The following is a 23,639-nucleotide window of genomic DNA, read 5'->3' as shown; positions in this document are numbered from 1 at the left end:
TTTGATACAGAAGTAATAAGACTTTTTTTTTTTTTTTAAGAACTTTATCACAAAGGACATTACCATGAATAGTATAATATTAGGTGTTCATGATTTGACAGGGGTGGGGGAAGAAATAAAGCCTGAAACTTTTTTATTACATTTTATACCTGTACGTAACAATACTACATATTTGGTTGTTCAGCACAGTGTAAATCCATGGACATAATTCCGGCGCATTTTTAAAAGCTTTAATGTATGCTCTGGGTATACCTTGAAATGACAAAAATGTACTTCAGGAAACATTAGGCTAATTGCAACTGAGGAGCCCAGTATGCACAACCTAAAAGCTTTCCCTTACAGGAAAGGGAAAGCTGCTATGGGTTGGTTCAGAAGCCAAGGCTACTCCTGCCCAGTGAGCAGAGTGAACAGGTACATTTTTTTCCAACACCCCTGTTCTCAGTAAGCAGCTGCCCAGGCTTTAGAAATAGACTCCAGTTCTTACAGCAGAGAAAGAGAACAGCAGACATCTGATTTGGGAACATGGTTATAGTTAAGCATTTTATAGCAGTCTTACTTTGCTATCTTTATAAATGCCTAACTGCTAATTCTTAAAACAAAATAAAATAATAATAATCAGAACCATCACAAATTTACTCTTGCAAATGCAAATGAACACAGAGGCAACAACATCTTTAGGCCAGTGTATTAATATCTTTATCACACTTTACCATACGCTGTACTGACTAATTATTGAAACTTGATCAATCTCTTTAAGCTCACAGACATTTCTAATACTTGGTATTGTTGACAGTAGTTCCAGTGTGACATTACTGTATCTGCTTTTCAGAATATTTGTATATAACCATAACATTTACTTCATTGCACCTGTATATGGCCACTCACTGCTTACGGGCCTGCTACACACCCCTGTAAAATACTCACTGCAACAGCTCCTAAATCAACTCATCTTGGAGTTTTATTCCAGCTCGGACTCCTGCTCTATTACCTTCTGAAATCACATTAGCTTTATCTTGGACAGGAAAATAAAACTGCAAGACCCACTGAACAATTCTATCAGTCTCGAACTGCAGCAAAGGTCAGGACACAGCTCAAGCTTTTGTCCGAGGTACAAGGTTTAAATTGCAAAATACTTTCCTAACACTGGACACAAGTAGTTTACGTTATCTAAAAACTTGCCAGTGTTTGCCATGACCTCAGCAGCAGATGTCTATATTACCCAAGCATATTTCTTTCTGCTGCAGAATATTCTAAAATCTTATCTGATCATTCATTTTTCATAATGAGTATTTATGAACAGCATGCTATAAAAATAAATGCTCCTACTTCAATAAAATATTAACCATATTTCTTTCTTATATCTATGATCTCAGCTCCCCTCTTACTTTGAAAAGAAAAATTAAATGCAATTTTTAAAATATATGCCCAACAAGGACAAATTCATTATTTGAAATTAATAAACCTGAACACAAAGCCAGGGAAGATTTTTCTTTCATACGGTTAAGCCATGCTGACCAGAGTACTCAATACAAGAACTCTTTCCCTGGGCAAAATCAGGTTGATGATGCACTTCCACGTCTCCATGTAACAAAACCACAAAGAAATATGTTGTAAAAACAGACTACTTGAACATAGTTTAAAAATGCCAGTTTCCTTTTTGAGCTGAAAGACTGGAAAAAGAATTGCTTTCAGCCTTATAACCACAGATATGAGGTTAATATAATTTCAACATGCCATTTAAACCTGAAAAATTAAGACCAATCAAAACAAGTGCTCCATTACATTCTATGGCATGAAACCAAAGACCACCAAAATCTGTCCTGTTTTTTCTCCCATGTCTTCAGCTCTTACAAAGCATAGTTCAACTGCAAAAGTTTATGCCAGTAATTTTAATTATATTGTTTTACTGTAAAAAAATTATGAAGACCTAATGCAAAGCAAACAAGTTCTTTATATTTTTCTTTTATGTATTTACTAATTGCTATTATTTCAGTACAATAAAGAATTGCTACATTTGTTGTTTGCAAACAATAAAGTGTGTGTTTGTATGTGTGTACACAATGCATCTCTGCTTTTAAAAGTAAACAAACACAGATTGTGTTTGTTCATAAATCAGACAGCTATCAGTCAGGAGGGATTTCAGATTCTCGACGCAAAGACCAAATATAAGCTCGTTTCATTTTGAAACATCTTCATGGCTGTCAAGCAACATTCTTTTCCTGTTATATCACAGGCTGGTTTTGCAAGCACTTGTATTAATAATCCCATTAACTTATTTGGACTACTCTAGTAAATAGATTTATTCATAGATGAGCATTCCCATGATTTAAGCTTTACATCTTTATCCAGTAAGTATATTGCATTGGATAAAGTGCTGTATACAGGACTTGTGTGCGTGACAGAACAGAAGCATTAGGGTAAAGGAATCTTCTCAGCTTGTTGTGTTGGCAAAACTTGCAAAAATTATTTAATCTTTATTTAGCACAGTAGAAGAAGTCTATGTACGGAAAAGTCAAAATATCCAGTGACATCTGTTAAGTTGGGTAACCATTTTTTTCAAGCACGTCAGTACAGAAATGCACTCTCTGCAAAAATGGCTTTAGAATTGCTGAACTTAATAGAGGAGACCTATAATATATTACTGCTAACTCAGAACTGTCACACTAACATGTACCTTAACAGTGGATAAAATCAAAATTGAAGTCTGTTACTAGAAAGACGTTACTGTCGCACACATTCATAAAATTATTTATGATTGTTCTATTTTATAATGAATTAGCTGTCTTAAAAAATGTCAAAAGGTTATCAGTGAAGCCCCTTTGCAGTCGATAAAACTGAGGAACAGCAGGGCTTTAATGTATTTAGAAGTGTAAGGTTCAAATAAAAATAATTTAGTTTCTTAAACTATGAAACCATCATTGGTTTATTGAGTGTTGTTTTTTTTAATTGCACACGTTGTCTTTGCAGACTGCATGTTACATCCAGTACTCTTTCGAGAAACAAGCATATAAGACAAACATACAACAACTTCATATTCTTATGAAGTTGCCACAAAAGATTATTCCCACAATAAGATAAAATATCAAAACCTAAGCAGTATTGTCTTAAAAGACATCTATTTCCTGGTTTAGAATACAGTGGTCTTTATTTAAGAGTACAGCCACTGCCTGTCATGAGAACACGAGCACAAGATATTTCATGGCTAATTAGAAACATACTTAACATTTTCTTTTAATCCAAATGAGCCACAAGGCAGGAGCTCAGACTTTTATTCAAAGTCACGCATAACCCTTGTTGCAGTAAGTAGACTTCCACCTCACTTGTGCTTCTACTATAGCTCTGATAAAACTTTTACATTCATGAGTCAAAGGTTAAATAAAGGAAAGGAAATGTTTTCTGTCAAATAGTCAGGTAACCACTAACAGTCCTGAACTATCAGCAGGAATCTAACTTTTAGTAATCAAATAAAACTAAGGAAACTGCCTTTCCGTAGCTAAATGTCTAATGTCTAGGGGCTACTTTTCTGTCTGGAAAATTGACACAAAATGTGTAAAATTGAAACATTCTGCTTCTAAGGGATTTGCCTAAAGGAAGAGTGAGAAACCTTCAAGCGTGGTCTGAACTGAAGAACTACAAAGGCTTACCACATAAACCTGTCTTCCTTATTACAGCATTTCATTTGGAAACGTAGGTGACAATTTTACAGTCGTAAAATTAATGAAACCTAAGACTGAAAATTTTAATGATGCATTTTCCATTTCTCTAGATACATAAGGGCAACCTCAAGATTCCATCAACAGTTTCAAGATTTTAACAAAACAAATTTCGGTCAAATTATTTGAACTTTGTATTAAAACCATTCAGACAATTCAAAAACAGCTTAATGTAAATTCACAAAGTATTATTCCTGCTACAAACAGCAGAGATATATAGAAACAATACCCAAAAGATTTAAGTCTCCTTGTATTATTCAAAAATGAACATCCATGTTTCTACTTTGCCACTTCAAATCTGTACTGCCAAAACTATTATTTAAATTAGCATATAAAAAGTAAAATTAGAATAAAAGACCCTGTATAGTATACGAGTATATTACAATATTCTTGCTGTGGTACCTCTTGTTTTTAAGGGGCTACATGAGTTCAATAGTTTGTGGAGATGGAAGAGGTGACACAGAAGGATTCACACGGAGAGCTTCACAAAGCAGCCATGCAGTTTGAAAGAGAAAAACAAACTAACAAAAAGACTTTCAAGGAATCACACACAACTTCTGGAGAATGATCCAAAATGTGTTTTCTCATCTTACTGTGATTATGCACTCATTTGCATTTTGAATTTGGCAACTGCAGTCAAGTTATGTTTGATCACTTTAGAAAATACTGTACCACGATTAAATTCTTCAACTAAAAATGCCTGGGATAGCTACATCGGAGCATTTTTATTTAACTGTATTCGTGCTTACAGAGAACTTGAACAGAACATTCTGATTTGGGAGACAATTCTTTTCACATTGTTCTTATACATGTGTATATAAAATGTACATATGAAATTTCTCTGTATGTTTTACAAGATGGGTGTATATTCTGATTTAAATTCTCCAGTTTTAAGTACGACTATGTGGCTGCAAATTCAAAGTTGATTTCCTTAAATTAATGTTTCAGATAAAGAATGAATTTTAGAGAGATAAACTACAAGAATTAACCTCACAAGCAGCTTTTCATTGGTGGTGTAAAATCTGAGGACAAGCCTTTTCTTCCCTTTACAGTTGAGAATCCCACTAACCACTTCAAATCCCAGTACTTTAGCACGCCTGGCACAGGTTAACATATGACACAGTACCATTCTCAAAAGACATTCAAAAGAGAGAAGCCATCCTGTTCCCTACTCATCAGTCTCCCCCAATTTTTACGGATTTCTTTCTCATCGCTGTGATTGGCTTGTTCCTGTTCTTCTTTTCAGAGATTATAAATTAGATTTCAGTTACCTACTGCCATTTAGTTAAGTCTTTTATACTTGACTTTCTATAGTTTGCCTTTGTTAAAGCCCCAACCAGCAGTGTCAATGTATTCCTATTCTTAGTGGAGATACACAAATACATGCATATGGAGATGTGCAGATGTGCCATAGTTTGACCTGCTATTTCTGTATGCCTGCATCTGTGTGTTTATATAAAGTCCATGACTGTTATACACGTATCTGTGACAGACACAAGTAGTTTGAACTGTTCATACACAAGTCATTACATGTAAATTCACAATGTGAATATACATTGACACTATTTTGAAGTATGGAAGAAAAGAGAGCAAGTGTGCATACGCGCACACATCTTTATGCATAAAGACAGCAACTCTTTGTTAAACTTTCTTTGATATTGGTTACTTTAAGATAAATTAACATTTACAAGGGAGAGTCAGATGAAATGCTGAAAGAAATCTGCTAGCAAGTCTCCTTTCATTTGGTCATTACTAACAAATCCTGGATTTAGAGCAGAAATCAGACTGGGTACTAAAATGCATCAAAGGAAAATACTGATACATTCTTTCTGTCTGAGCAAAACACTATTTCAAACTGGCATACAAATTGGAGAGCAACTAGAAGTACAATTCCATGAAGCTAGTGCTGTTATGCATTCAGCATTGTAAATTTGAAATTGTCACAATAAAAGCAATAAAGGCAATGTTTTGATTATGGTTTGGTGAAAAATTATAGCTTGCCACTTTTCATATTCCTAGTTATTCTGCCAAGTAACAGACCATTGGCTAATCTTTAACTGATGTATGTCTCTGTGGAAATGTTAACAGAAATACCTCTGTTTACACCAACTGAGAATCTGCATCCTTTGCTTTGCAGCACTACATACAGTATTGAAATGTACGTACTTGAGTGTAATTGATTAAAGAATTGTTACTGCAACATTAGAAGCTACCCAGACAATGTTAGAAGTACAAGTAAAAAAACATTTGTTTTTAGTCTGATGAGGGAAGAAAAGGCTAGCTCAGAAAAAACTGCTAAGAGCATACACTTATATTCTCTCTGGGCCTTAACCTAGCACAGTGAAAACAGCTATTATATGCTCCAAAATTCTGACTTAAATCCTTCTACAGTAGTATTAAAGAAGTATTGTCAGGATCACAGAAAGCCAATTAATTTCCAAAATAAAACCTTTTCCATTTGTTATTTTTATTATATGGTAGTAAATTTTTACAGTATTTATATAAATTTTAGAATTTTAAATTTTAAAATTTTATAAAATTTTACAGTTATTTATAGCAAATACTTATTTTTAAATTACCTGCCCCCAAAAAGTCCAGTGCACAGGCTCTCAACATTAGTTTAGAACCTGTTTAAATTCCCAGATGTTGGGGGGCTCCTAATGCGCTTCCGAACTGGATGTTCTCATTTTTTCTATGAACATTACAGACTGGTAGGCTATTAATTGAACTGTCAATTTGGCCTTATAATAAAGCACAGTACAAAAAGGCTTTAACTAAATAATTCTGGGGTTTTTGTTTGTTTGTTTGTTTTTTCACTACCAAAACTATTATCTTCAAGGAGAACAAAGAATAACCAGAAAGAAAAACAAAATGTTTTGCTGGGGTAAATTTCTTCTTCTTCAGTGTCTGTTCTGCACCAGACCAGCATGCTGTACATTGACAATTAATTTGGCTCTGGAGTTTCTCATAAGAGAAATAGTCTGGCTAAAGATGATGGAAGACACACCCAAAAGTCATATTTCCAAGTACAGGAATACAGAATAGCACATCTCATTGTTAAATTGACCGGATACTTGTCAAAGATTACATTAGAAACTAAGAATAAACAGATAATATTCAAAGCCTGCAAAGCTTTTAGGCAGACATTGAATCATTTAGCCTCACTCAAGAACACAGTCACATGGGGCTTGAGACTGTTCTTCAGCTGAAATCAATGGTAACACTGTTGTACAGAAATGGTATACTGACAGATAAGCATAAAATATTATCAGAAAATTTCCAAAAGATCATTTTTCGTTGTATTTTTCCTATATTCACTTCTATACTCATTTTTTCTTGTTCCAACTTACCTCAGAATACAGAGGCAGACCTTGCCTCCTGATGTCAAACGGCAAAATCCAAACCTTTGCTTACTTTCAATGTCGGTGAGCACAAAGGTAAAATGCTGTCCTACTTGGTTTTGGGACACCCTGAAAAATTAGACACAGAGTTTAAGAACACCAAATCATGAAAAACACTAGCATATAAGTCACTGGTCTCAAACATTTCCACATTCCAACCTCACTATCCTTCTCAGAAAACGCTTTTCTCCATTCCTTCCCTCCAGGCTGCCTCATCCACCCCACACCTTCCCCTGGGCACCAAAGAGGTCGGTTCTCTTGCTCATCCGTGCTTCCTGCTGCCATCCCGGCAGCCCCATCCACTAGATCTGGCCACCTCCACCTCGGTGAGCCCCCAGCTTGAGGACTATGTGAGGTTCAGACCCCGTATCACAAAAAAAAAGGCACAGGAGTTACAGAAAGTATACTGCAGGGTAGATAAGGATGAGAGGAAGGAGCTGCTGCATAAAGAGAGACTGGAATGTTCCTGCCTGTGCTGCTGGAGACAGGACACTGCCCCGGACTGCCCTGAGCTCAGTAGGCAGGCTGCTTCCTAAGGTCATTTCCTAAGCAAGGCCTAAGCAGGAGCAGCACAAGCTTGCTGCAGCTTGCTGGCTTTGAGCACACCTCAGCAGTGAAAAATGCCAACCAAAACAAAGGTCTGAAGTTCTACAAAGAATTTATTTAATTTCATAGCACAGGCTTGGCTTAAGACATGCATTAGAAAACCAGCATTTTTTTTCTTCTGTAGACCTGTAGCTTTCCCATGCACACCTACACTTCTTCCACCTTTTTTCCATTATGTATTGCCCAATAGAAAACTTTTTGTTAAGCCTATTTTCCAGTGCAAGTTTTTCTATTCTGCAAATGCAAAAGACAGAAAATAATCTAAAACAAATAGCACAAGAACTAAAATAATAAGCAATAGCATCTTCAAATAGCATCTTCTATACCAAAACACATACCACCTGCGACAGAATAAGTTTGCACAATATTTCCCTGTGTGGTCTTCCATTTCCTCTTATCCCCAAGCTCCCTGCTCAGCCAGCACAGGGTAATGTGGTTTGTTCTCAGCATCACCTCTGATTCCTCAAACTCTCCAGTTCCTAGTCCTAACCTCCATTCCTTACCCCCACTTTCTGTTTGACAGCATAAACCTTTTCCCAATTTCCTTCTACAATCATGGCACCTCCTCTGCTGTGACGTGGCTCCTGTCTCCTTTCCCTTTCGCGCCAGACACCTTTCTCTCCTGTGCAACCTGTCAGCTTCAGCCAGAGGACAGCAGAGGACAGAGCAGCTCTCAGCTATGCCGTCCAGTGCTGTGACAACAACTTTAGGCAAGTCCCGCCCAGTTCTGAAGCAAGAACTACCATGTACGCCTCAGATGAATGTACTGGTCAGTAAACATCATTACTAAACTCTAAAACTGGAACGCTTCCAAAGGCTTCTCAATGTGGTCAGATTTTGGTGATTTTCATAGAATTTAGTGTAAGCATTTCAGAACACAATTGCATCTTCAGTTTACTCACAGAAATACCTATTGCACTTTTCCAGCATCTTCCAAAGAAAACAAGCTTTAGAGTCTCGTCATTTTCAACCACAAAAGATAATGTATGGCATAGTTAAAAGCAAATAAAAAAAAGCAAAGTTGTAACGGGAAGTGCAAGGAGATTTGAAAATGTAAAATGCAGTAGTTCTGCCTGTAATTCTATTTTCCTCTGTTATTTTCTCATTCTTGATTTATCTTCTTCAGCAGAATACCTACGTGGCTGCTAGTGAGTGATATGGTTAACATATGTCAGGTAGGGTTCATTCTTACATACCAAGCTGAAAATGAATTCCTGCAGAAGCTGAGAACCATCACAAATCTCACCATCTTCCACTAACTGCATCTTTTTTTTTTTAATTTATCCCCTGCAATTTTTCAAAAAGCTCCAACAAATAAAATATAAAAATTTTCCCTTCAGAAAGAAGAAAGTAGAAGGAAATAAAAGGGATGAAGAAATTATGTGGGACACGCACACTATACTGCTTAATGATATATGACAACAACTTAACTATTAGCCAAGTGGTGCTACTACCCAGACTGTAGAATCTCCCACTTGTTTCCATTTGGTCTTGTCCCTTCAGAACATTCAGTGACAAGGCCGAAATAAAAGCCTGCGTTAAATATAAACAACAGTACAAGTTATCTTTATCCTGGTCCAGTAGAACCGCTGGAGATCCATGATAGTAAATGGACTTTTTTACATTAGGTAATTACACTTAAATCATTACAAGTATTTTCCTCGATTGTCTTCAATAAACTGGAACAACCCAGTGTGCTTTTAAGACACAGTAAATGCTCATCGGCTCTCTCAGCGCTTCATCTTTCAGGTTTTTTACATACCTCGCATGCTGCCTGTATATTATGTCGGACACAACAGAGAACCATCAATAACAGCATGTTATTACTCCCCTGCCAATGATCCAGTTTGCTATTTCACATCTTTGCACCTGTCTCTTTATTCCTGCAAGCAGATCCCCACAGAAATCTGCAGCCTGGTGCCTCACTGGGTGCTTACAGTGCCCAGCAGCAGCAGCGCTGGCAGCCACACCGTGCACAGCGCCTTGGCTGCCTCCTGCCCTCACCCGTGCCCTGCTCTGCTGCGGCCTCGCCTTGGCCTGGGCCTGGCAGTCACCCACTAGTCTGGCGTGGGCAGGCCGCGGTCCCCTAACCCAAGCAGATGATCAATGATTTACAAAATGCTATTCTTAACAGATGTCCATCTACGCAGGCTTTGTTTTTTCTGTACTGTGTATATGTATGTCAGGAAATGACTCTTCTCCATTGCTGCTTAAAAACAATTCCTTAGCCACAGAAAAATTTGCCTCCTCCCTTGCCAACACTGGTAGATGACATGGGAAAATACCCAGCGTTGCAATTAAAGCATATATAAAAGTGTCATTACACAAGACCACATTAAACATAAGATTTAAATTTTGCTATTCTCTTTGTATTAAAAATAGCTCAGCCAAGTTATGGCAGTCCAGTGGGAGGCAATCCCAGTGCCATCTCACCGCCTCCAACTCAACATCTTCCCTTTGCTTCTCTAGGAGATACAACTCCGTGTTTTGACAGTCAGTGTGAAAACAGCTCAGCTTGAAAACTCCATCCCGCAGACTTTAAAAAGAGCGTAAGCAACTTGTTCCGGATGTTCAAATTGAGGAAAACTCCAAAGCTGAATCTCTACAAACAACCAAAAGTTTGCATTTGGTTCCATTTGCTTCAAGGAACAGCTAGCAGAACCTAGCGACCATCCATCTGCACCACATTTTTTGATTAGAGTTTAAAATATTGAATTAATCCTGGGTTGCTAATTCGAGAGCTCCACATAGGAGCTGGGGGCAGCAAGGATGCCTGTTTTTTTACTCCTCTTCATCAGAAGAAAAACTGACTATACGTAAGCCTTACCAGTAACAACCTAATGATGATCTCTGTACAACAGTAAACAACCAAAATGTATAAACCTGACACATAAAACATTCCAAAAGTGCTACCACTACAGATTTAACGTATCTATTGCATGTATCATATATAATGCGGACAAATTTTGGCTATGAGACTTATGCCTCTGAGGTGAAGTTTTGACTTCGGTGGCACGTAACAGCTCCTGTAACTTCTACCAACTCACAGCAAAGATGCTTCTAGCAGTTTTCCTTAGCATTAACATCATGTGTAAAACACAATTGTTACTTAGTGAAATAGCCTATGGAAAGTATTACCTATACTTTCTGACAGAACACAGGATAACTGACCAAACTTCAAAATGGCGGCCTAGTGGGTTATGTCAAAACAAGGGGATCTGCTCTCTTGCAGGGAGACAGCAGGCACAAGGTGCCACAAACTGTCTGTCACCGAACTCACTCATTCTTCTGCACTGCTTTTTACTTCCTTTCAGCTCCTGCATTGCATGCTTACATTTAGTCTTAGTTCAACAACAATAAATCACCAACAGCAAAGGATGTATGTAAACACTTATTAACTCTGTAGACTACAATGTGTTCTTTCAAGGTTATTACAGTTCACTACATGAATAAAAATAGTTTTTAAAATTTCCCTAAGTATCTACAGAATGCAGAAAAGGTTCTTTGATATGCATGGAGCAGGTAAACAATCATTTGAAAGATTTTTGTTTATACTATTGCCATTGTGCATGCTGCATTTTAAGGCTGCCTTGAGAGAACTGATTAAGGCAGAAATTAAATCTCTTCTTCCAACAAAAAACAGCATGTCTGACCATTACATTTATCCCTTGTTCTCAATTAGAGTTGCTCTTCTTCCAAATTAATCTGTTTAGGAAACAAAGTATGCTTGAAATGAGTTGTTCTTCAAATTTTAGAATTTCTAAAGGGCTTTGAATTTCAGGGAACCAGTAACCCTAGGTTGGGACTTCTTCCATTTATTACTATTACCAAATCGGAGACTACTGTCTCCACTTCAAAGCCTGCTCTGTGACCCATGACTCCACTACCTGGGTTTCTCCTGTCCTTCTTGCACAGACTTCTTGCAACTTAGGACTGAATTTGAAGTGGGGCCAAAAAGAACAAAGGGAGCATTGGCATGCTCCCTCCATCACCCAGCTAAATGGATGGAGCTAGAGATTGAGGTACAGGCTCTGCAAAGTTACACACAGATTTTAGGTTGAGAGGGAAAATACAGAAGACTGGTAGTGGAAAGACGCAAAGAACATCATGCAGAGTTTGCATAAAGGATGCAAGGAACAAGAGAAAAGAAGTATAATTTCTCTAATGTAAAAAAAATTGGCTTAACAAACAATTACAAGGAAATGGAAAACCTCTTCGTTTTCAAATGGTACAATTCCATATGAATAGAAGCAGAGAAATGAAGTGTGTAGCAGAAGAAAAAGGAATATATTCGTAAATATCTACAAATGAACTGTTAAAATGGTATACGATTGTGCTATTTATTAAGTCTAAAATAATTTAGTCCCCCCAAAAAGAAGACATTGGTTATTGGGATAAATGCTCAAGAACTTCTATTACAGTTTCTTTCTTAATCCCTTCAACATAAAAGGTAAGCCATACCAGGCAGCAAAAAATTATGCGCTTGCTTTCAATAATAATATATATATATATATATATATAGAAAACTCCAAGTTTAAGTCATGGTCAACAATTACTTCATTTATTGTGCCTTCTTTGGCTTGAGTTTCAGGTTAAATTTAATCGGAGTACCTACAGATTTTAATCACCATTCACAGTATGCAATTTTGATAATTAGAACAAATAGTGTACAGCTATTTACTACATCCACATAAAAGATAAAGTCAGTATGTCTGGTGAGATGAAGTAAGCACTATGACAGAATCAAATCTGGATCTCAGTCTGTGATCATTGCATCATAGCGAATAAACAAAATAAAATACATTTTTTTTCGTTCACTTCTCAATTCATTCACTAATTAATCACAGGTGAGGTGGAGTTAAATATGTGATGATGGACTTACCACTGTGCTTTAGCAGGGCTTTAACTTTGCTATTTCCATAATTTAAAGAATAGAGCTTTACTACTTAAATGAGTTGTATTTATCTATTCAATAAAAAGAACACTCAAACTCTGCTGCATGGTAGGAGAAAGCCCAGAAGCAATCTATGGAACAAAGTCATGTTCTTTATTCCAGCTATCTTGATCAGCAGCATCAGTGGAAGTTCCACTTTTGCACTGGTAATTCCTAGCTCTTAGGAGGATCAGAAGGTGCTTTAAGCGGTTTATATATGGATAGTACACATAATACAGTTTGAGAAACTATGTTCCCTAGAGTACAACACGCTCAATCAATGAAACAGAAACTTTTTGTTACACTTCAATCAAAGATTTCTGTACAGAACTTGTCATTGAAACTGCCTGTAAAACACGTGGGGGGCACTCGGTGTATGGTCTATCATGGTCCTCAATACAAGAAAATAAATAAACATTCACCAAACAAGTGAAAAGTACGTTTATGGCTAGAAAAAAAAGCTAAGTGTTTGTCACATCTTCAACATCCATCAAAAAGAAAACCACATGAAAAGGAGTTATAGCAATGTTTTTTCTCAATACTTGTCTCTATCAGTCCCATTTTTTTTCCAAAAAAAAAAAAAATGGAGAAAACAAAAAACACCTGAACAGCTTTCTTTAGAAAAAAAGAAAAGTGGCAATATATGTGTATACCATAAAAATGCCTGAACTGAGTAGCATAAACACCACACAGCTGTAAGTTGTCCCACAAATAGTTGCCAGTAAACATTCAGCCCGTATTCTTGAATGGGCTTCCAACATTTCCATCCTGCTCCCCACAATAACTCTGCCCCTCCTCCCTGTCCATGCTCTTTCACTCTCTCGTGACCCCACATTGCCTTTAGTTCTCTCACAAATCCCCTACAACTCAGCTCCCAGCGGCTGACTTGAAAGACAGCAGTGCTCTGCCAGAGCAGCCAGCGGGCCAGACAGAACGAGCCAGGTTTGTGTTCTGTCAGTGTAACTCAGCTTCCAAGACTCTCTCCCCATCTTCTGTCCAACTGCCAAGTTTTATGGATTTTGTAGGAATTTCATCTCTGTGAGACCACTGCTTTTCAACCAAATATGAGCCAAATATACACCAAGAGTCAAAAAGTTTTGGGGGACAGGACAAAGGGCATTAAAACCATTAACACACAAACATCTCTTAATTTTTATACTCAACCCCCCCACACATTTTGGATACTTAGTTAAAATAAGTGAATATATTCCCACAGTTCTCTGATTAAGCTCATCAGTCTCATACAAGCAACTAAGTGTCTTCTGAATGGCTTAACAGAAACAGTTAACACAAGATAAGCTGTTGAAAATAATTATTTGCTACCACTGATAATGTTCTTGCCACTGGATGGCAGCAACAGAACCTCACCTTTTTCTGTTATCCTCAAATTTTATTTCCATTATTCATCTCCATTACCAATTTTAAACAGAATTCTGTATGTATCTTAAGCACATTAAAGACATGAATGCTTTAAAGCCAACAGTGACTATTGTATTAGTTAAGGCATTAAAACAGCTTAAAAGACAGTGAGCTTAACCAGATCAAAAATTAAACAACTTAATTAAATTCAACTATAAAAGACTAAATGAACATAGTTTACTTCCAAAAACTTGTGTTTGTGACAATCTTTATTTTTCCAGTGTGTTTTCCTCCCTTCCTCTGTCCACACACCATCTTTCACTGCACTGACGGTAGCTTCTTGCAGGGCTCTCATACACAACTGATGCCAATGCTGTGCTGAAACTGGCTCAGCCTACACACTACCTGGGTGTACCTTTCATTAATTATGCAAATTAAGCTTTTAACTCAATCTTTGTTGAGTTGGACAATATGAGTTTCAGAAATTGAGTATGATTCATTAAATTAATTACCATTAATCATTTTGACAAGCACAAATAAATATTTTAATTAATAAAGTTGTTTCATATGAACCATTTAAATGACTGGCATCATTACATGGAAGCCACACTATAACTGATACCAGAAAGGTAAGAGCTAATTAGTTATAAATAATGGTCTTGAATCTACTCTGAGAAAAATCAATTGCATATTCAGTTAATTCCAAGCAATTGAAGTCTTAATTTCTTTGAACTCGAACAACACGTTCTCAGTACTGGTCAGTGAGTTTCTATATACCAGTGCATATAACATTCCTTTTTTTTTTTTTTTTTTTTTAAAAGATGCTTGCTGTTTGAAGGAAACTATGTTATATCCTTGTATTAAGGCAGATGGTGTTTACAATTATAATGGACAAAACTGGGAGCCAGAATATTGCTCTACCCTGATGAACATATCCCTAAAATTCTGCATTTTGCTGTGATAATTTTCTCCTAAGGATTTAATACACACTTGAACAACAAAGAACATGTTCTTCTTATCTACAGGTGCAAGCTTATGAAGTATAATATATTTTCCTGTTCCTTATATCTTTCCTTGCAATTATGCTAAATATCATTTTATATAAAATATCTTTCAATAAATAATAACTGTACCACATACCTTTCAATGTCAAAAGGAAAGCAGAACTTTGGAACGCTGTTCAGCACTTCCTGTAAATACAAGTAAAAGAAATAAAGTTAGGATTTTGAAAAGGCTTTTATCTCTATTTGCTAGCATCTGCCCTACAGCTTGCTTTTAAAAAATAACCCAAAATGCTCATATAAAATAATAAACTCAAGGAATATAAGATTGCATAAAATACAGCACACGTTCCTGGACTGAAATAATTGATTATTAAAAAGGAATTAAGTTTGTGCTTCGGCAGATTGCAAAGACAATGCCATAGAAGCCCCAGGAGGGAAAGGCCTGGCCTGAAGGGTATTAACACCCTTCACATCCCCGCTGGGATTCCCTTCAACAAGGCCATATGGATTTTACAAGAAGCACCACACCATATGGGTAAGCCACGTCTGCTGCTACTTGTACCACAGACTAGCCACAGGGACTTCTGACAGATCCTGGCTCAAAAATACAAATGTTGTTTCAATTAAAATGCAGGCAGAGAAAAGGGAATGAAGTTGGCAGCAGAATGAATTACAGAGAGGTATAACAACTCTATACATCCTTCATGGTCAAATGCTGAAAATGATGGAAATCTTCTGCTGGTCCAAAGGAGAAATTTATATGATTAACCCTTTGGTTTTCACAAGCAAGCCTCACTATTCATAAAAAAGGGGGTGACAGATCTACCAGAGCTACACATTTATACCATGATATAAAAGGATAATGCCGCTCTTTCTCACAGAATTTTATTTAAGAAGTTGTTTAGTGGCAAATAAAATGTGTTAATTAAAATATAAAAATGCTGTCAAGCTAGTCAATGATTTTCTCTTAAAAAAAAAAAAAGTGAATTGCCAGATCTGTTAGCAGAAAGTATTAAACAGTGATCTTACAGGAACCCAGAAAAAAACAGTTATTTCCTTGCTCCCAACTGGAAAAAAAAAACCTTTTGTGACACGTCAGCTAAGAAGGGACAATTGATGACATTGCAGTTGGTCAGCAAAGCTACAGTTCTCCTTTTGTACCAGACCAACAAAGAGACAAATATACCGGGGTACACAAGTCATCCTGCGAGGTGTGTGTCTTCAGACAAATGCACGCTGAGTGCAGATTTCTAGGGCTGCTGATGGGGGCTTCGGAACTGCATCTGAGATGTTCGCACTCTCCCGCCCGAGCACTCTGTTTACTGTGTGCTGCAGTTAACTCCCATTAGGGGAAATTATGTATTTAAATTCCTGCACACCACAATGACTATTTACTTCAAACATTTGCATGGCTCAGTCGAAAGTGTAAAACATGAAGAACCCATGCAAGTCAATCAGCAAGGGATGAATAGTTTAGGAAAGGAGAAAAAGAAAGCCTCTAAATAAACATGCACTTTAGTTGTAGTATTTTAAAGGTATATGATGTGCCCCACTAGGCTGTAAGGAAGTCAATTTTTCTCGAGTTTCTAAGACACGTAAGAGAGTTCAAGAAATCCTTCAGACTTCGGCTTTCTCAGCACAGATAAAGAAGGGTATGAAAGCAAGGCATTGTGCTTTGGGAAGGAGTATTTATGAACTCAATTACAAAAAACGTGTTCTAAGGAGCAGGACACGGAGAGTGCTCCGGCACCACCCGGCTGCTGAGTGCCCACTGTGGCAGCACGAGGAGCAGCAAACAGAGCGGAACATCTGAATTTCTGCAGGCAGGAAACAAGCCTACATGATGCTGGTAGCAGTAATAATAAACTGACAGAGGAAAGCAGAACAGACTAACCAAAACTTCTGACTCAGAAATTTCCTAAACACTTCCAGTTTCTTATTCAGGCTCACAAAGACTGTTTCTCCCATTCCAAAGAAATAATATATTATACTCTGTTTAAACTCTCCCCAAATCTGCACCTGTTGTGACACTGTTGTGAAGTCATTTTCTCCTTACTGCTGAGGACTTCAGTTGCTGCCTGATGAGCTTAGATTTAGAATCGGGTACGGAAATGGATTCATTCAAGTTCCCCACTGTATCCTCTCAGCATAAACTATCACGCAGGAAGAACAAAACCAAAACCAAAGGTTGTAGCTCAGCATTTCGACCGAGCGACCCGAAGACAATGTGTGAGTTTTCCGGCCGCGGGACGGCGAGGTGCCCCCGCTCTGCCCGGCCCCCCCGGCAGTACACGTGCACACAACTTCTGCAGAGCAGCCTCCGCTCGCTTCCCAACTGGCAGGAGCATCCCTCGGGGGACAAGTCTTTAAACCTCCTCACTCTTTAAAATTCAACCAGCCAGCAGGTCTATAGACTGGTGTATAAACAGTATAGACAAAAAAAAAAAAAAAATCCTCTCTCAGCTTATGTCAGTGACAAAGCAGCTCAGCAGTTGACTGCTTTTCCCCTGACAGTGTAAGCTGGGTTTACACAGATCAATGGATGGAAGTCCTACCTCGCTTCCAGGGCTCCGTTTTCTCCCTTAATTACAGGTGCTATTTAGATTTTTTAAAATGGAAGAAAACAAGATGCCTCCAAGATGCTTCTAGACAAGTTTAAAATGCTAGTGATTGTTATATACACATTCACATACGCAGTCACTAATAGTGTGCAATTAAAGTCAATATTTCCAGTAACCTCTTTATTCAGTAAAATTTGAGCTCTGCTTCCTAACGGGTCACCCTTTCCACAGATCCATAGCCTGGCCAGGACTTCCACTTGAGTCAAAACACACATCCTCAGAAAAAGAATAATGCATTTATTGTCTTTTATATTAAAAGCTTCATAAAAGCATGTGTTTGTTCCTGAAAACAAAAGGTTGTACAAGTCTTCAGAAAGCAAACCATCCTTCATTCAGATGTCTCATGATTGTTTCCACTTTTGGCTCACACAGAATTGGAGCATTCAGAAAAAAAATGGTCACTGTTTCAGAAAGAAAAGAAATTATGTACAGGAGGAAAAAGAGAAAAATGCTAGAAAAAAGCAAGTTAAAGCATATATGCTTGCTTTGAAACACTGAATAAACACATACAGTTGCATATACAATTGAGTTTAATTGCCAGGTCAAAGGATAACCATCTTGTTCCATACACAAACTCCAGTGAAAATAAAATCATATGAACTTACCAACTACAGCATGCTGCTTCCCTCATGCAAAGCTTAAACAAAACAGCATTTAAGAAAAATATTTCTTCTATATCTATAGCATAGCTGTAGAAATTTGCCCTCTCACAGGTTCATGGCCCAGTGGTTTATTTAATTCACTTGCACCAATTGCACTACACAGCTCCAGCCTGGCCTGGTCACACTCACTGGTTCTACGCAGAGATAATATAACAGATGCTTGAAAAGTAAGAATTATTTAGTGTTCCTTGATTGTTTCTATATCCATACAGCTAATTCTTACCAGCTTTGATATATATTATGGAGTCAGCATATTTAACACATCTCCACATAGGCATGAGGCTTTTTTTCATTTGAACTTACACACCTCAACAGGTTACATTTTTCTTTTAAGGTAGACAAAGCCTGATGACTTGATGAATCCAGAGAAACTAAGTTGATCACTTGATACTAAGTAGCGTAAGTTTAACCTGATTAATTTCTAAGGTTAGAAGGATGTGGAACTGTTCCCCCTAGTATTTTTTTTCCTTATAATGTTCTGCAGTTTACATTTAAGTGAACAGGAAAGAGAACCCCAATTTTTTCAAGTGCATCCCTGTAAAAGGATTGAAAATATTCTCCAACAGGAATATTTTAAGGTGCCCGGAATGCTGAACCACTTCATAAACAGCGCTTTAGACACTGTCGTTAAGAAAGAGTCCTGTTACCTTCCAAATATTTCCGTGTTTATCTGTGCCATAAGATGATGCCCAAGCAAGCAGGTAAATTCGCACCTAGGTCAGCTCTACCTAGGAACCAGCACCTCTCAGGAAATGAACAGCCTCACCCTAAGACACAGTCACACCGCATCCATTCCAGAAGCATGTCAGCACACCCAGGAAGACATGGCCTAAATGAAACAGGTAGCAAGCAAGATAATTTGCATTATTTAACTACATTGTCCTGACCAGGTTACCAAAACCATTCATATAACTAGTGGCCAAATAACTATTTATTTATCATTATCTCTTCATTCTGTTTTGAGGCTGAAATTTGCCAAGGAAATATGAACTATAAGACAAATAAATAGTCATCCACCCAGACATAAAACGTTTTGCACCTTTTCTACACTACCCTTATTTCTTCAACCTTTCTGTTCCTAGTTTTTATCTCTTTTTTACTTCTCTACCTTATTTTTGTGAAGACCCTTCTACCCCCCTCACTGAAAGGAGAAATTTTCTTTTTTGCCAGTTTTATCTTTCTTCTAATCACGTTAATAAACATTTTCTTCTTTTCCATCTTGTTGACAAAAGCTACTTACTATTCTACTTTACTATTTTATCTAATCATCCTTCAAAACTCTTATTTTCTTCCTCCTGGAACTTCCTCTCCCTACTCACCTCTCTAAATGTCTTCTGTTGAAACACAAGAATGAAGGTCTGTCTTCTGTCTCTCTCACCAGTTTCCAATACTCTCCATGTCCAGCTCCTAGTGTCCTCTTGTCTTCACTCTTAACCCAACTTACTCTCTGGGACTTCTTTTCATCATTTCGTACCATAGTTTTCAGTCACCTTACTTCAGTTTAAACATGCAAACAAGAGATCTACTTGAGATTTAAGATTGTCATGACAGGTATTTCTGACTGAAAGCAGTCACTTAAGTGGGTATTTTTAAATGCTTTAAGTTAAGCACAGATTTAGATTGATTCTTAAATCAAAGCCAGACCGCTTAGCATCTTGCAGCATTGAGCCCTTCATCATTATGGCTCTACTAGAGTGAAATTCTAATGCTGCTCCATAAAACAGTCCATGAAAAGGCAAGCTGCTCTGTCCTCTCCACTGACTTTTCCTTTTCCTTTCTCTGAAGCTGCACACACCCACAGCAGGGACCTCTGTGAAGCTAGCAGCAGCAGTTATATTTCAAAGACTTAGCAGTTACCTCTGGTAAAAATCTCATCAGAAAATTGTAGCTACGATAAAGAAAGGCCCAAATGGTTCGAATAACCAAAAAAAATTAATCTTATATTACATTCACAGAAATCCAAAGGTCTAAAGTATGGAAGTCATTATCAGGCCTCCATAAATATTTTTAACCTTTATGTGCCTCTCTCCGAAGTGCATCATTCTGCAACTGTCCAGTAATTCTGTAGGGTAAAAAAAAATTATCAGCTGCTTTCTGAACACTTCTTAGTCATATAAGCAAAGAATACACAAATCAAATGCGAATGGTTTAGGGTAGAGATGCAAAGTTCTTTTGAGAAATAAATGAGAGATGTACCTTAAGGCTACAGCACTTCATTGTTGCAAGAATTACATGGCTTTTTTTTGTTTTGTTTTTTGAAACCGTAACACTATAAAGCTCAGAAATCTCCAGTTTGAAGCTATTTAGTTACCTTTTTCAGATTTCTAGTCACCTAACTCAATCCCAACACATTTGACCTGTATGAGACTTCACTGTTTTTGGAGCATTCCTCACTTTAGAAGGAGAAAAGAGCACATGTATTAATTAACCCCGGGGTACTTTAAAAGGCATTATCAAGCTCATTGTCCTGAAAGACTGAAGAATAAGGCTTCCTAAACAAACTGAAGTGAGTTTAAAAGTTCAGAGATTTTTACTAAGTTACAAAATCTTGGACTCTCCATTTGCCTAATTGCTCCTGAATTTCATCCTGTAACTAGTTAAAAATAAATCGTATTTCACTGTCCACTGTAGCATCCAGAGACCCCAAGTTCACTTCAAACAACGGGCTCAATTAAATATAGCAGAATAGTCAAGAAAATAAGAACTTCAGCACAGGTTAAGTTACTCACTAAAGAAAACCCTCAACTCTCCCAGAACTCAGAATAAAAACACAAAAACTGACAATATTCTTCTTCTCAAAGGAAGTTCCTATTAGAATAAGCATAGATTGAAATGTTAGCATGTACCCCTCTTACTTGTGAAGCATACTGAGCAAGAGAAATAATACTTCTCCATCCAGACCTAGCAAGCATATAATATTTGTATGTCATGCATCAATAAACAGTATCCACTTACTTCCCGTATTCATGTCAGAGAGACTGTTATTCCCTAGGCAATATCAGAGAGCTAGGAGAAAGAGGAAATACGCTCTTCCATCTCTACTCTTGAGATTCCTATGGGGGCAGTATTTAACTTTCCAGACAGCAGATCTTAAAGTTCGTTCACTGCATTTTGTATGAAAAAGACAATAGGATGACAGAAAATTTTCTGTCATCATGTGGTATGGAAAATGAAGAGTGACTTTTTATTAATATACAATTTCAATTACAGCATCTCAAACATTATCTGGAAACTCAACGGAGAAGCTGTCTTAAACCGGAAGTAATGTAGACATTACTTTTGAAATCCAAACATAAGGTACAAGATAAGTCTTTGAAGACCATGTCATCAGCCATCTGTATTTCCACATGAGGACAGTAACATGTTTGACTCAATTTGTCTTAAGATTTGCCACTGCTTACACCACCAGTTAAGCTGCATTTTTGTCAGCAACACTAAGAACCTCCTGCACATCCTGTTCAGATGCTGTTTTCTCCGGTGGTGAAAAAGTAACCACCACGGAACAAATCACACAGTAAAATTAGTTATTTATTTGTTCTATAACCATTAGGTTTTTTTATTCCATCTTGGAATACTCTGACATCTCAGGATAAAAATGAACCTGTTTTCTACATATCAACTCTACCTATTCAATATATCGCTTTAAAGTTTGCAGTCTCGAAAATGTCTGCAAAATAATATCAGGTGTACTTCACTCCCAGGTCAAGACTGCTATTTCCAAGATTTTCTTCTCATTCATAAAGGAAACAAAAAACAAACAAACAAACAAACAAACTCCAAGAGTATGCTACAATAGCAGCTACACTTCCATAAAAATAAAATATACTGAATAAATCATAAGGTTTCAAGCATGACACACGCTATTTGTGACACTTGATACATTTCAGATTCATTTCAATTGCATTTTTTCCAAACTTAAATATATTTTTTCCTCCATAATTTCTAGTTTTTCACTGGAGACTTCAAACTATATATGGTACTAGATGTAAAAGAAACAAACAAAAAACAACTGCATTTTTGATAGGTAGTAGTAAGGTAGAATACACAACACTCAGCAGCTAGGAAACCAGAATGAAGAGTCAGATATGGGAAAAGATGTTTCTTTTGAAGCAAAAGGGAGAAAATATAAACAAGTTTACTTTATAAATTAGATAATGCTTTCTATATGTGCATGGCACCATGCTGTTTTCTAAATATAGATGATCAGTGGCTGCCAAACTTTTGGATAGACAACCAACAAACATTTTTGATAACTACCCATGTTCTTTCAAGTCTCCTCTTAGCATCTTCAGTAAAAAGTTTGGATTCTTCCATAAAACATCTGTTTTTTGCAGGCTCATAGGTTAAAAACAAAACCAAAACCATCTTGTTTGAAATACCTCTTCATGCTTTTAGAGTCCTTCAGTTTTCTAACCATGTAATGTAAATCTTCACCAAGGAACATTTCATAAGGAAGCAAACATGACTACAACAGGCAAATTGGGCATGGCAGCCTGAATGTGACATATGAAATTGCTCTTTTTTTCTGAACTAAACTCAAACTATAATAAGCACTGTGTTAGTTACCTAAAAGACAAAATGAGTCTTGAGGCAGAAAGAAGGTGAGCAGCAATCTCTGTAGACAGTAAGGTATCATTCCTTGCCTAGACTAGAAAGCTTCTACTGAAAGACTGGTCTGCCCAAGTAGATACCTACTACTGATGTGCACAGAAGGGTCCGCACCAGAGCTGCAGATGGACAATATGCAAGAACTGGCCTGCTGAGACTGGGGTGTGAAACTGTCTTACAATACCAGGTGATGTTCTTCCAGGATCAAAACCTTCCACCTTTTTTTTTTTTTTTCTCATAAAAAATACTTGTGCTGTGATGAAATCCTGAGTTTGCAGGCAACTTGGAAACTTAGAAGCTGTTAATATAAATGAAGCATTACACAAATTAATGAATAATTTGGGTGTCACACCAAGAGAAAATATCTGTAGTAGAGCGACTTACACAGATAAATGAGGTGAGACAGTCCAAAAGCTAACACTTGAGTGGGCTCCCCACCTCTAAATTTATAGCATGATGGGGGAGCACACTGGCTTGCTTGCCTGTGTCAGTAGCAGGGGAAGTAGGTGAACCACATTACAGTGTAAAGGGTAGTGAAACCAATTACGTACGTGGGCTGAATTTCTTGAGCTAAATGAATCTACAGACAAAAGAAAAGGAACTGAGAAAGGAAATCAGTTTCTAAGGAACCTGCTGCGATTATAGTTTCATAATTACAATTATTTGCAACCTTTTTTATAAAGGAAACCTATGCCTCATTTTACAGGCAGCACAGGCCAAATTCTAAGCTTT

General features: G+C 37.2%; 1 protein-coding gene across 2 annotated transcripts in view; it reads right to left on the bottom strand.

The window, feature by feature from the left end:
* Positions 1 to 23,639, bottom strand: part of DENND1B (DENN domain containing 1B) — a 158,416-nt gene that overhangs the window by 85,722 nt on the left and 49,055 nt on the right. For both annotated transcript variants that reach the window (XM_048067142.2, XM_048067143.2), the window contains exons 4-5: positions 15,153 to 15,202; positions 7,064 to 7,183 (exon numbers count right to left, since the gene is read on the bottom strand). In XM_048067142.2, the coding sequence (XP_047923099.1) occupies positions 7,064 to 7,183; positions 15,153 to 15,202 (170 nt within the window). The remainder of the gene's footprint in view (positions 1 to 7,063; positions 7,184 to 15,152; positions 15,203 to 23,639) is intronic.

Source organism: Anser cygnoides, chromosome 8, assembly GCF_040182565.1.
Source record: "Anser cygnoides isolate HZ-2024a breed goose chromosome 8, Taihu_goose_T2T_genome, whole genome shotgun sequence".
Lineage (NCBI taxonomy): Eukaryota > Metazoa > Chordata > Aves > Anseriformes > Anatidae > Anser > Anser cygnoides.
Note: the sequence above shows the minus strand (reverse complement) of the source record. Positions and strands in the feature narration are given on the sequence as shown.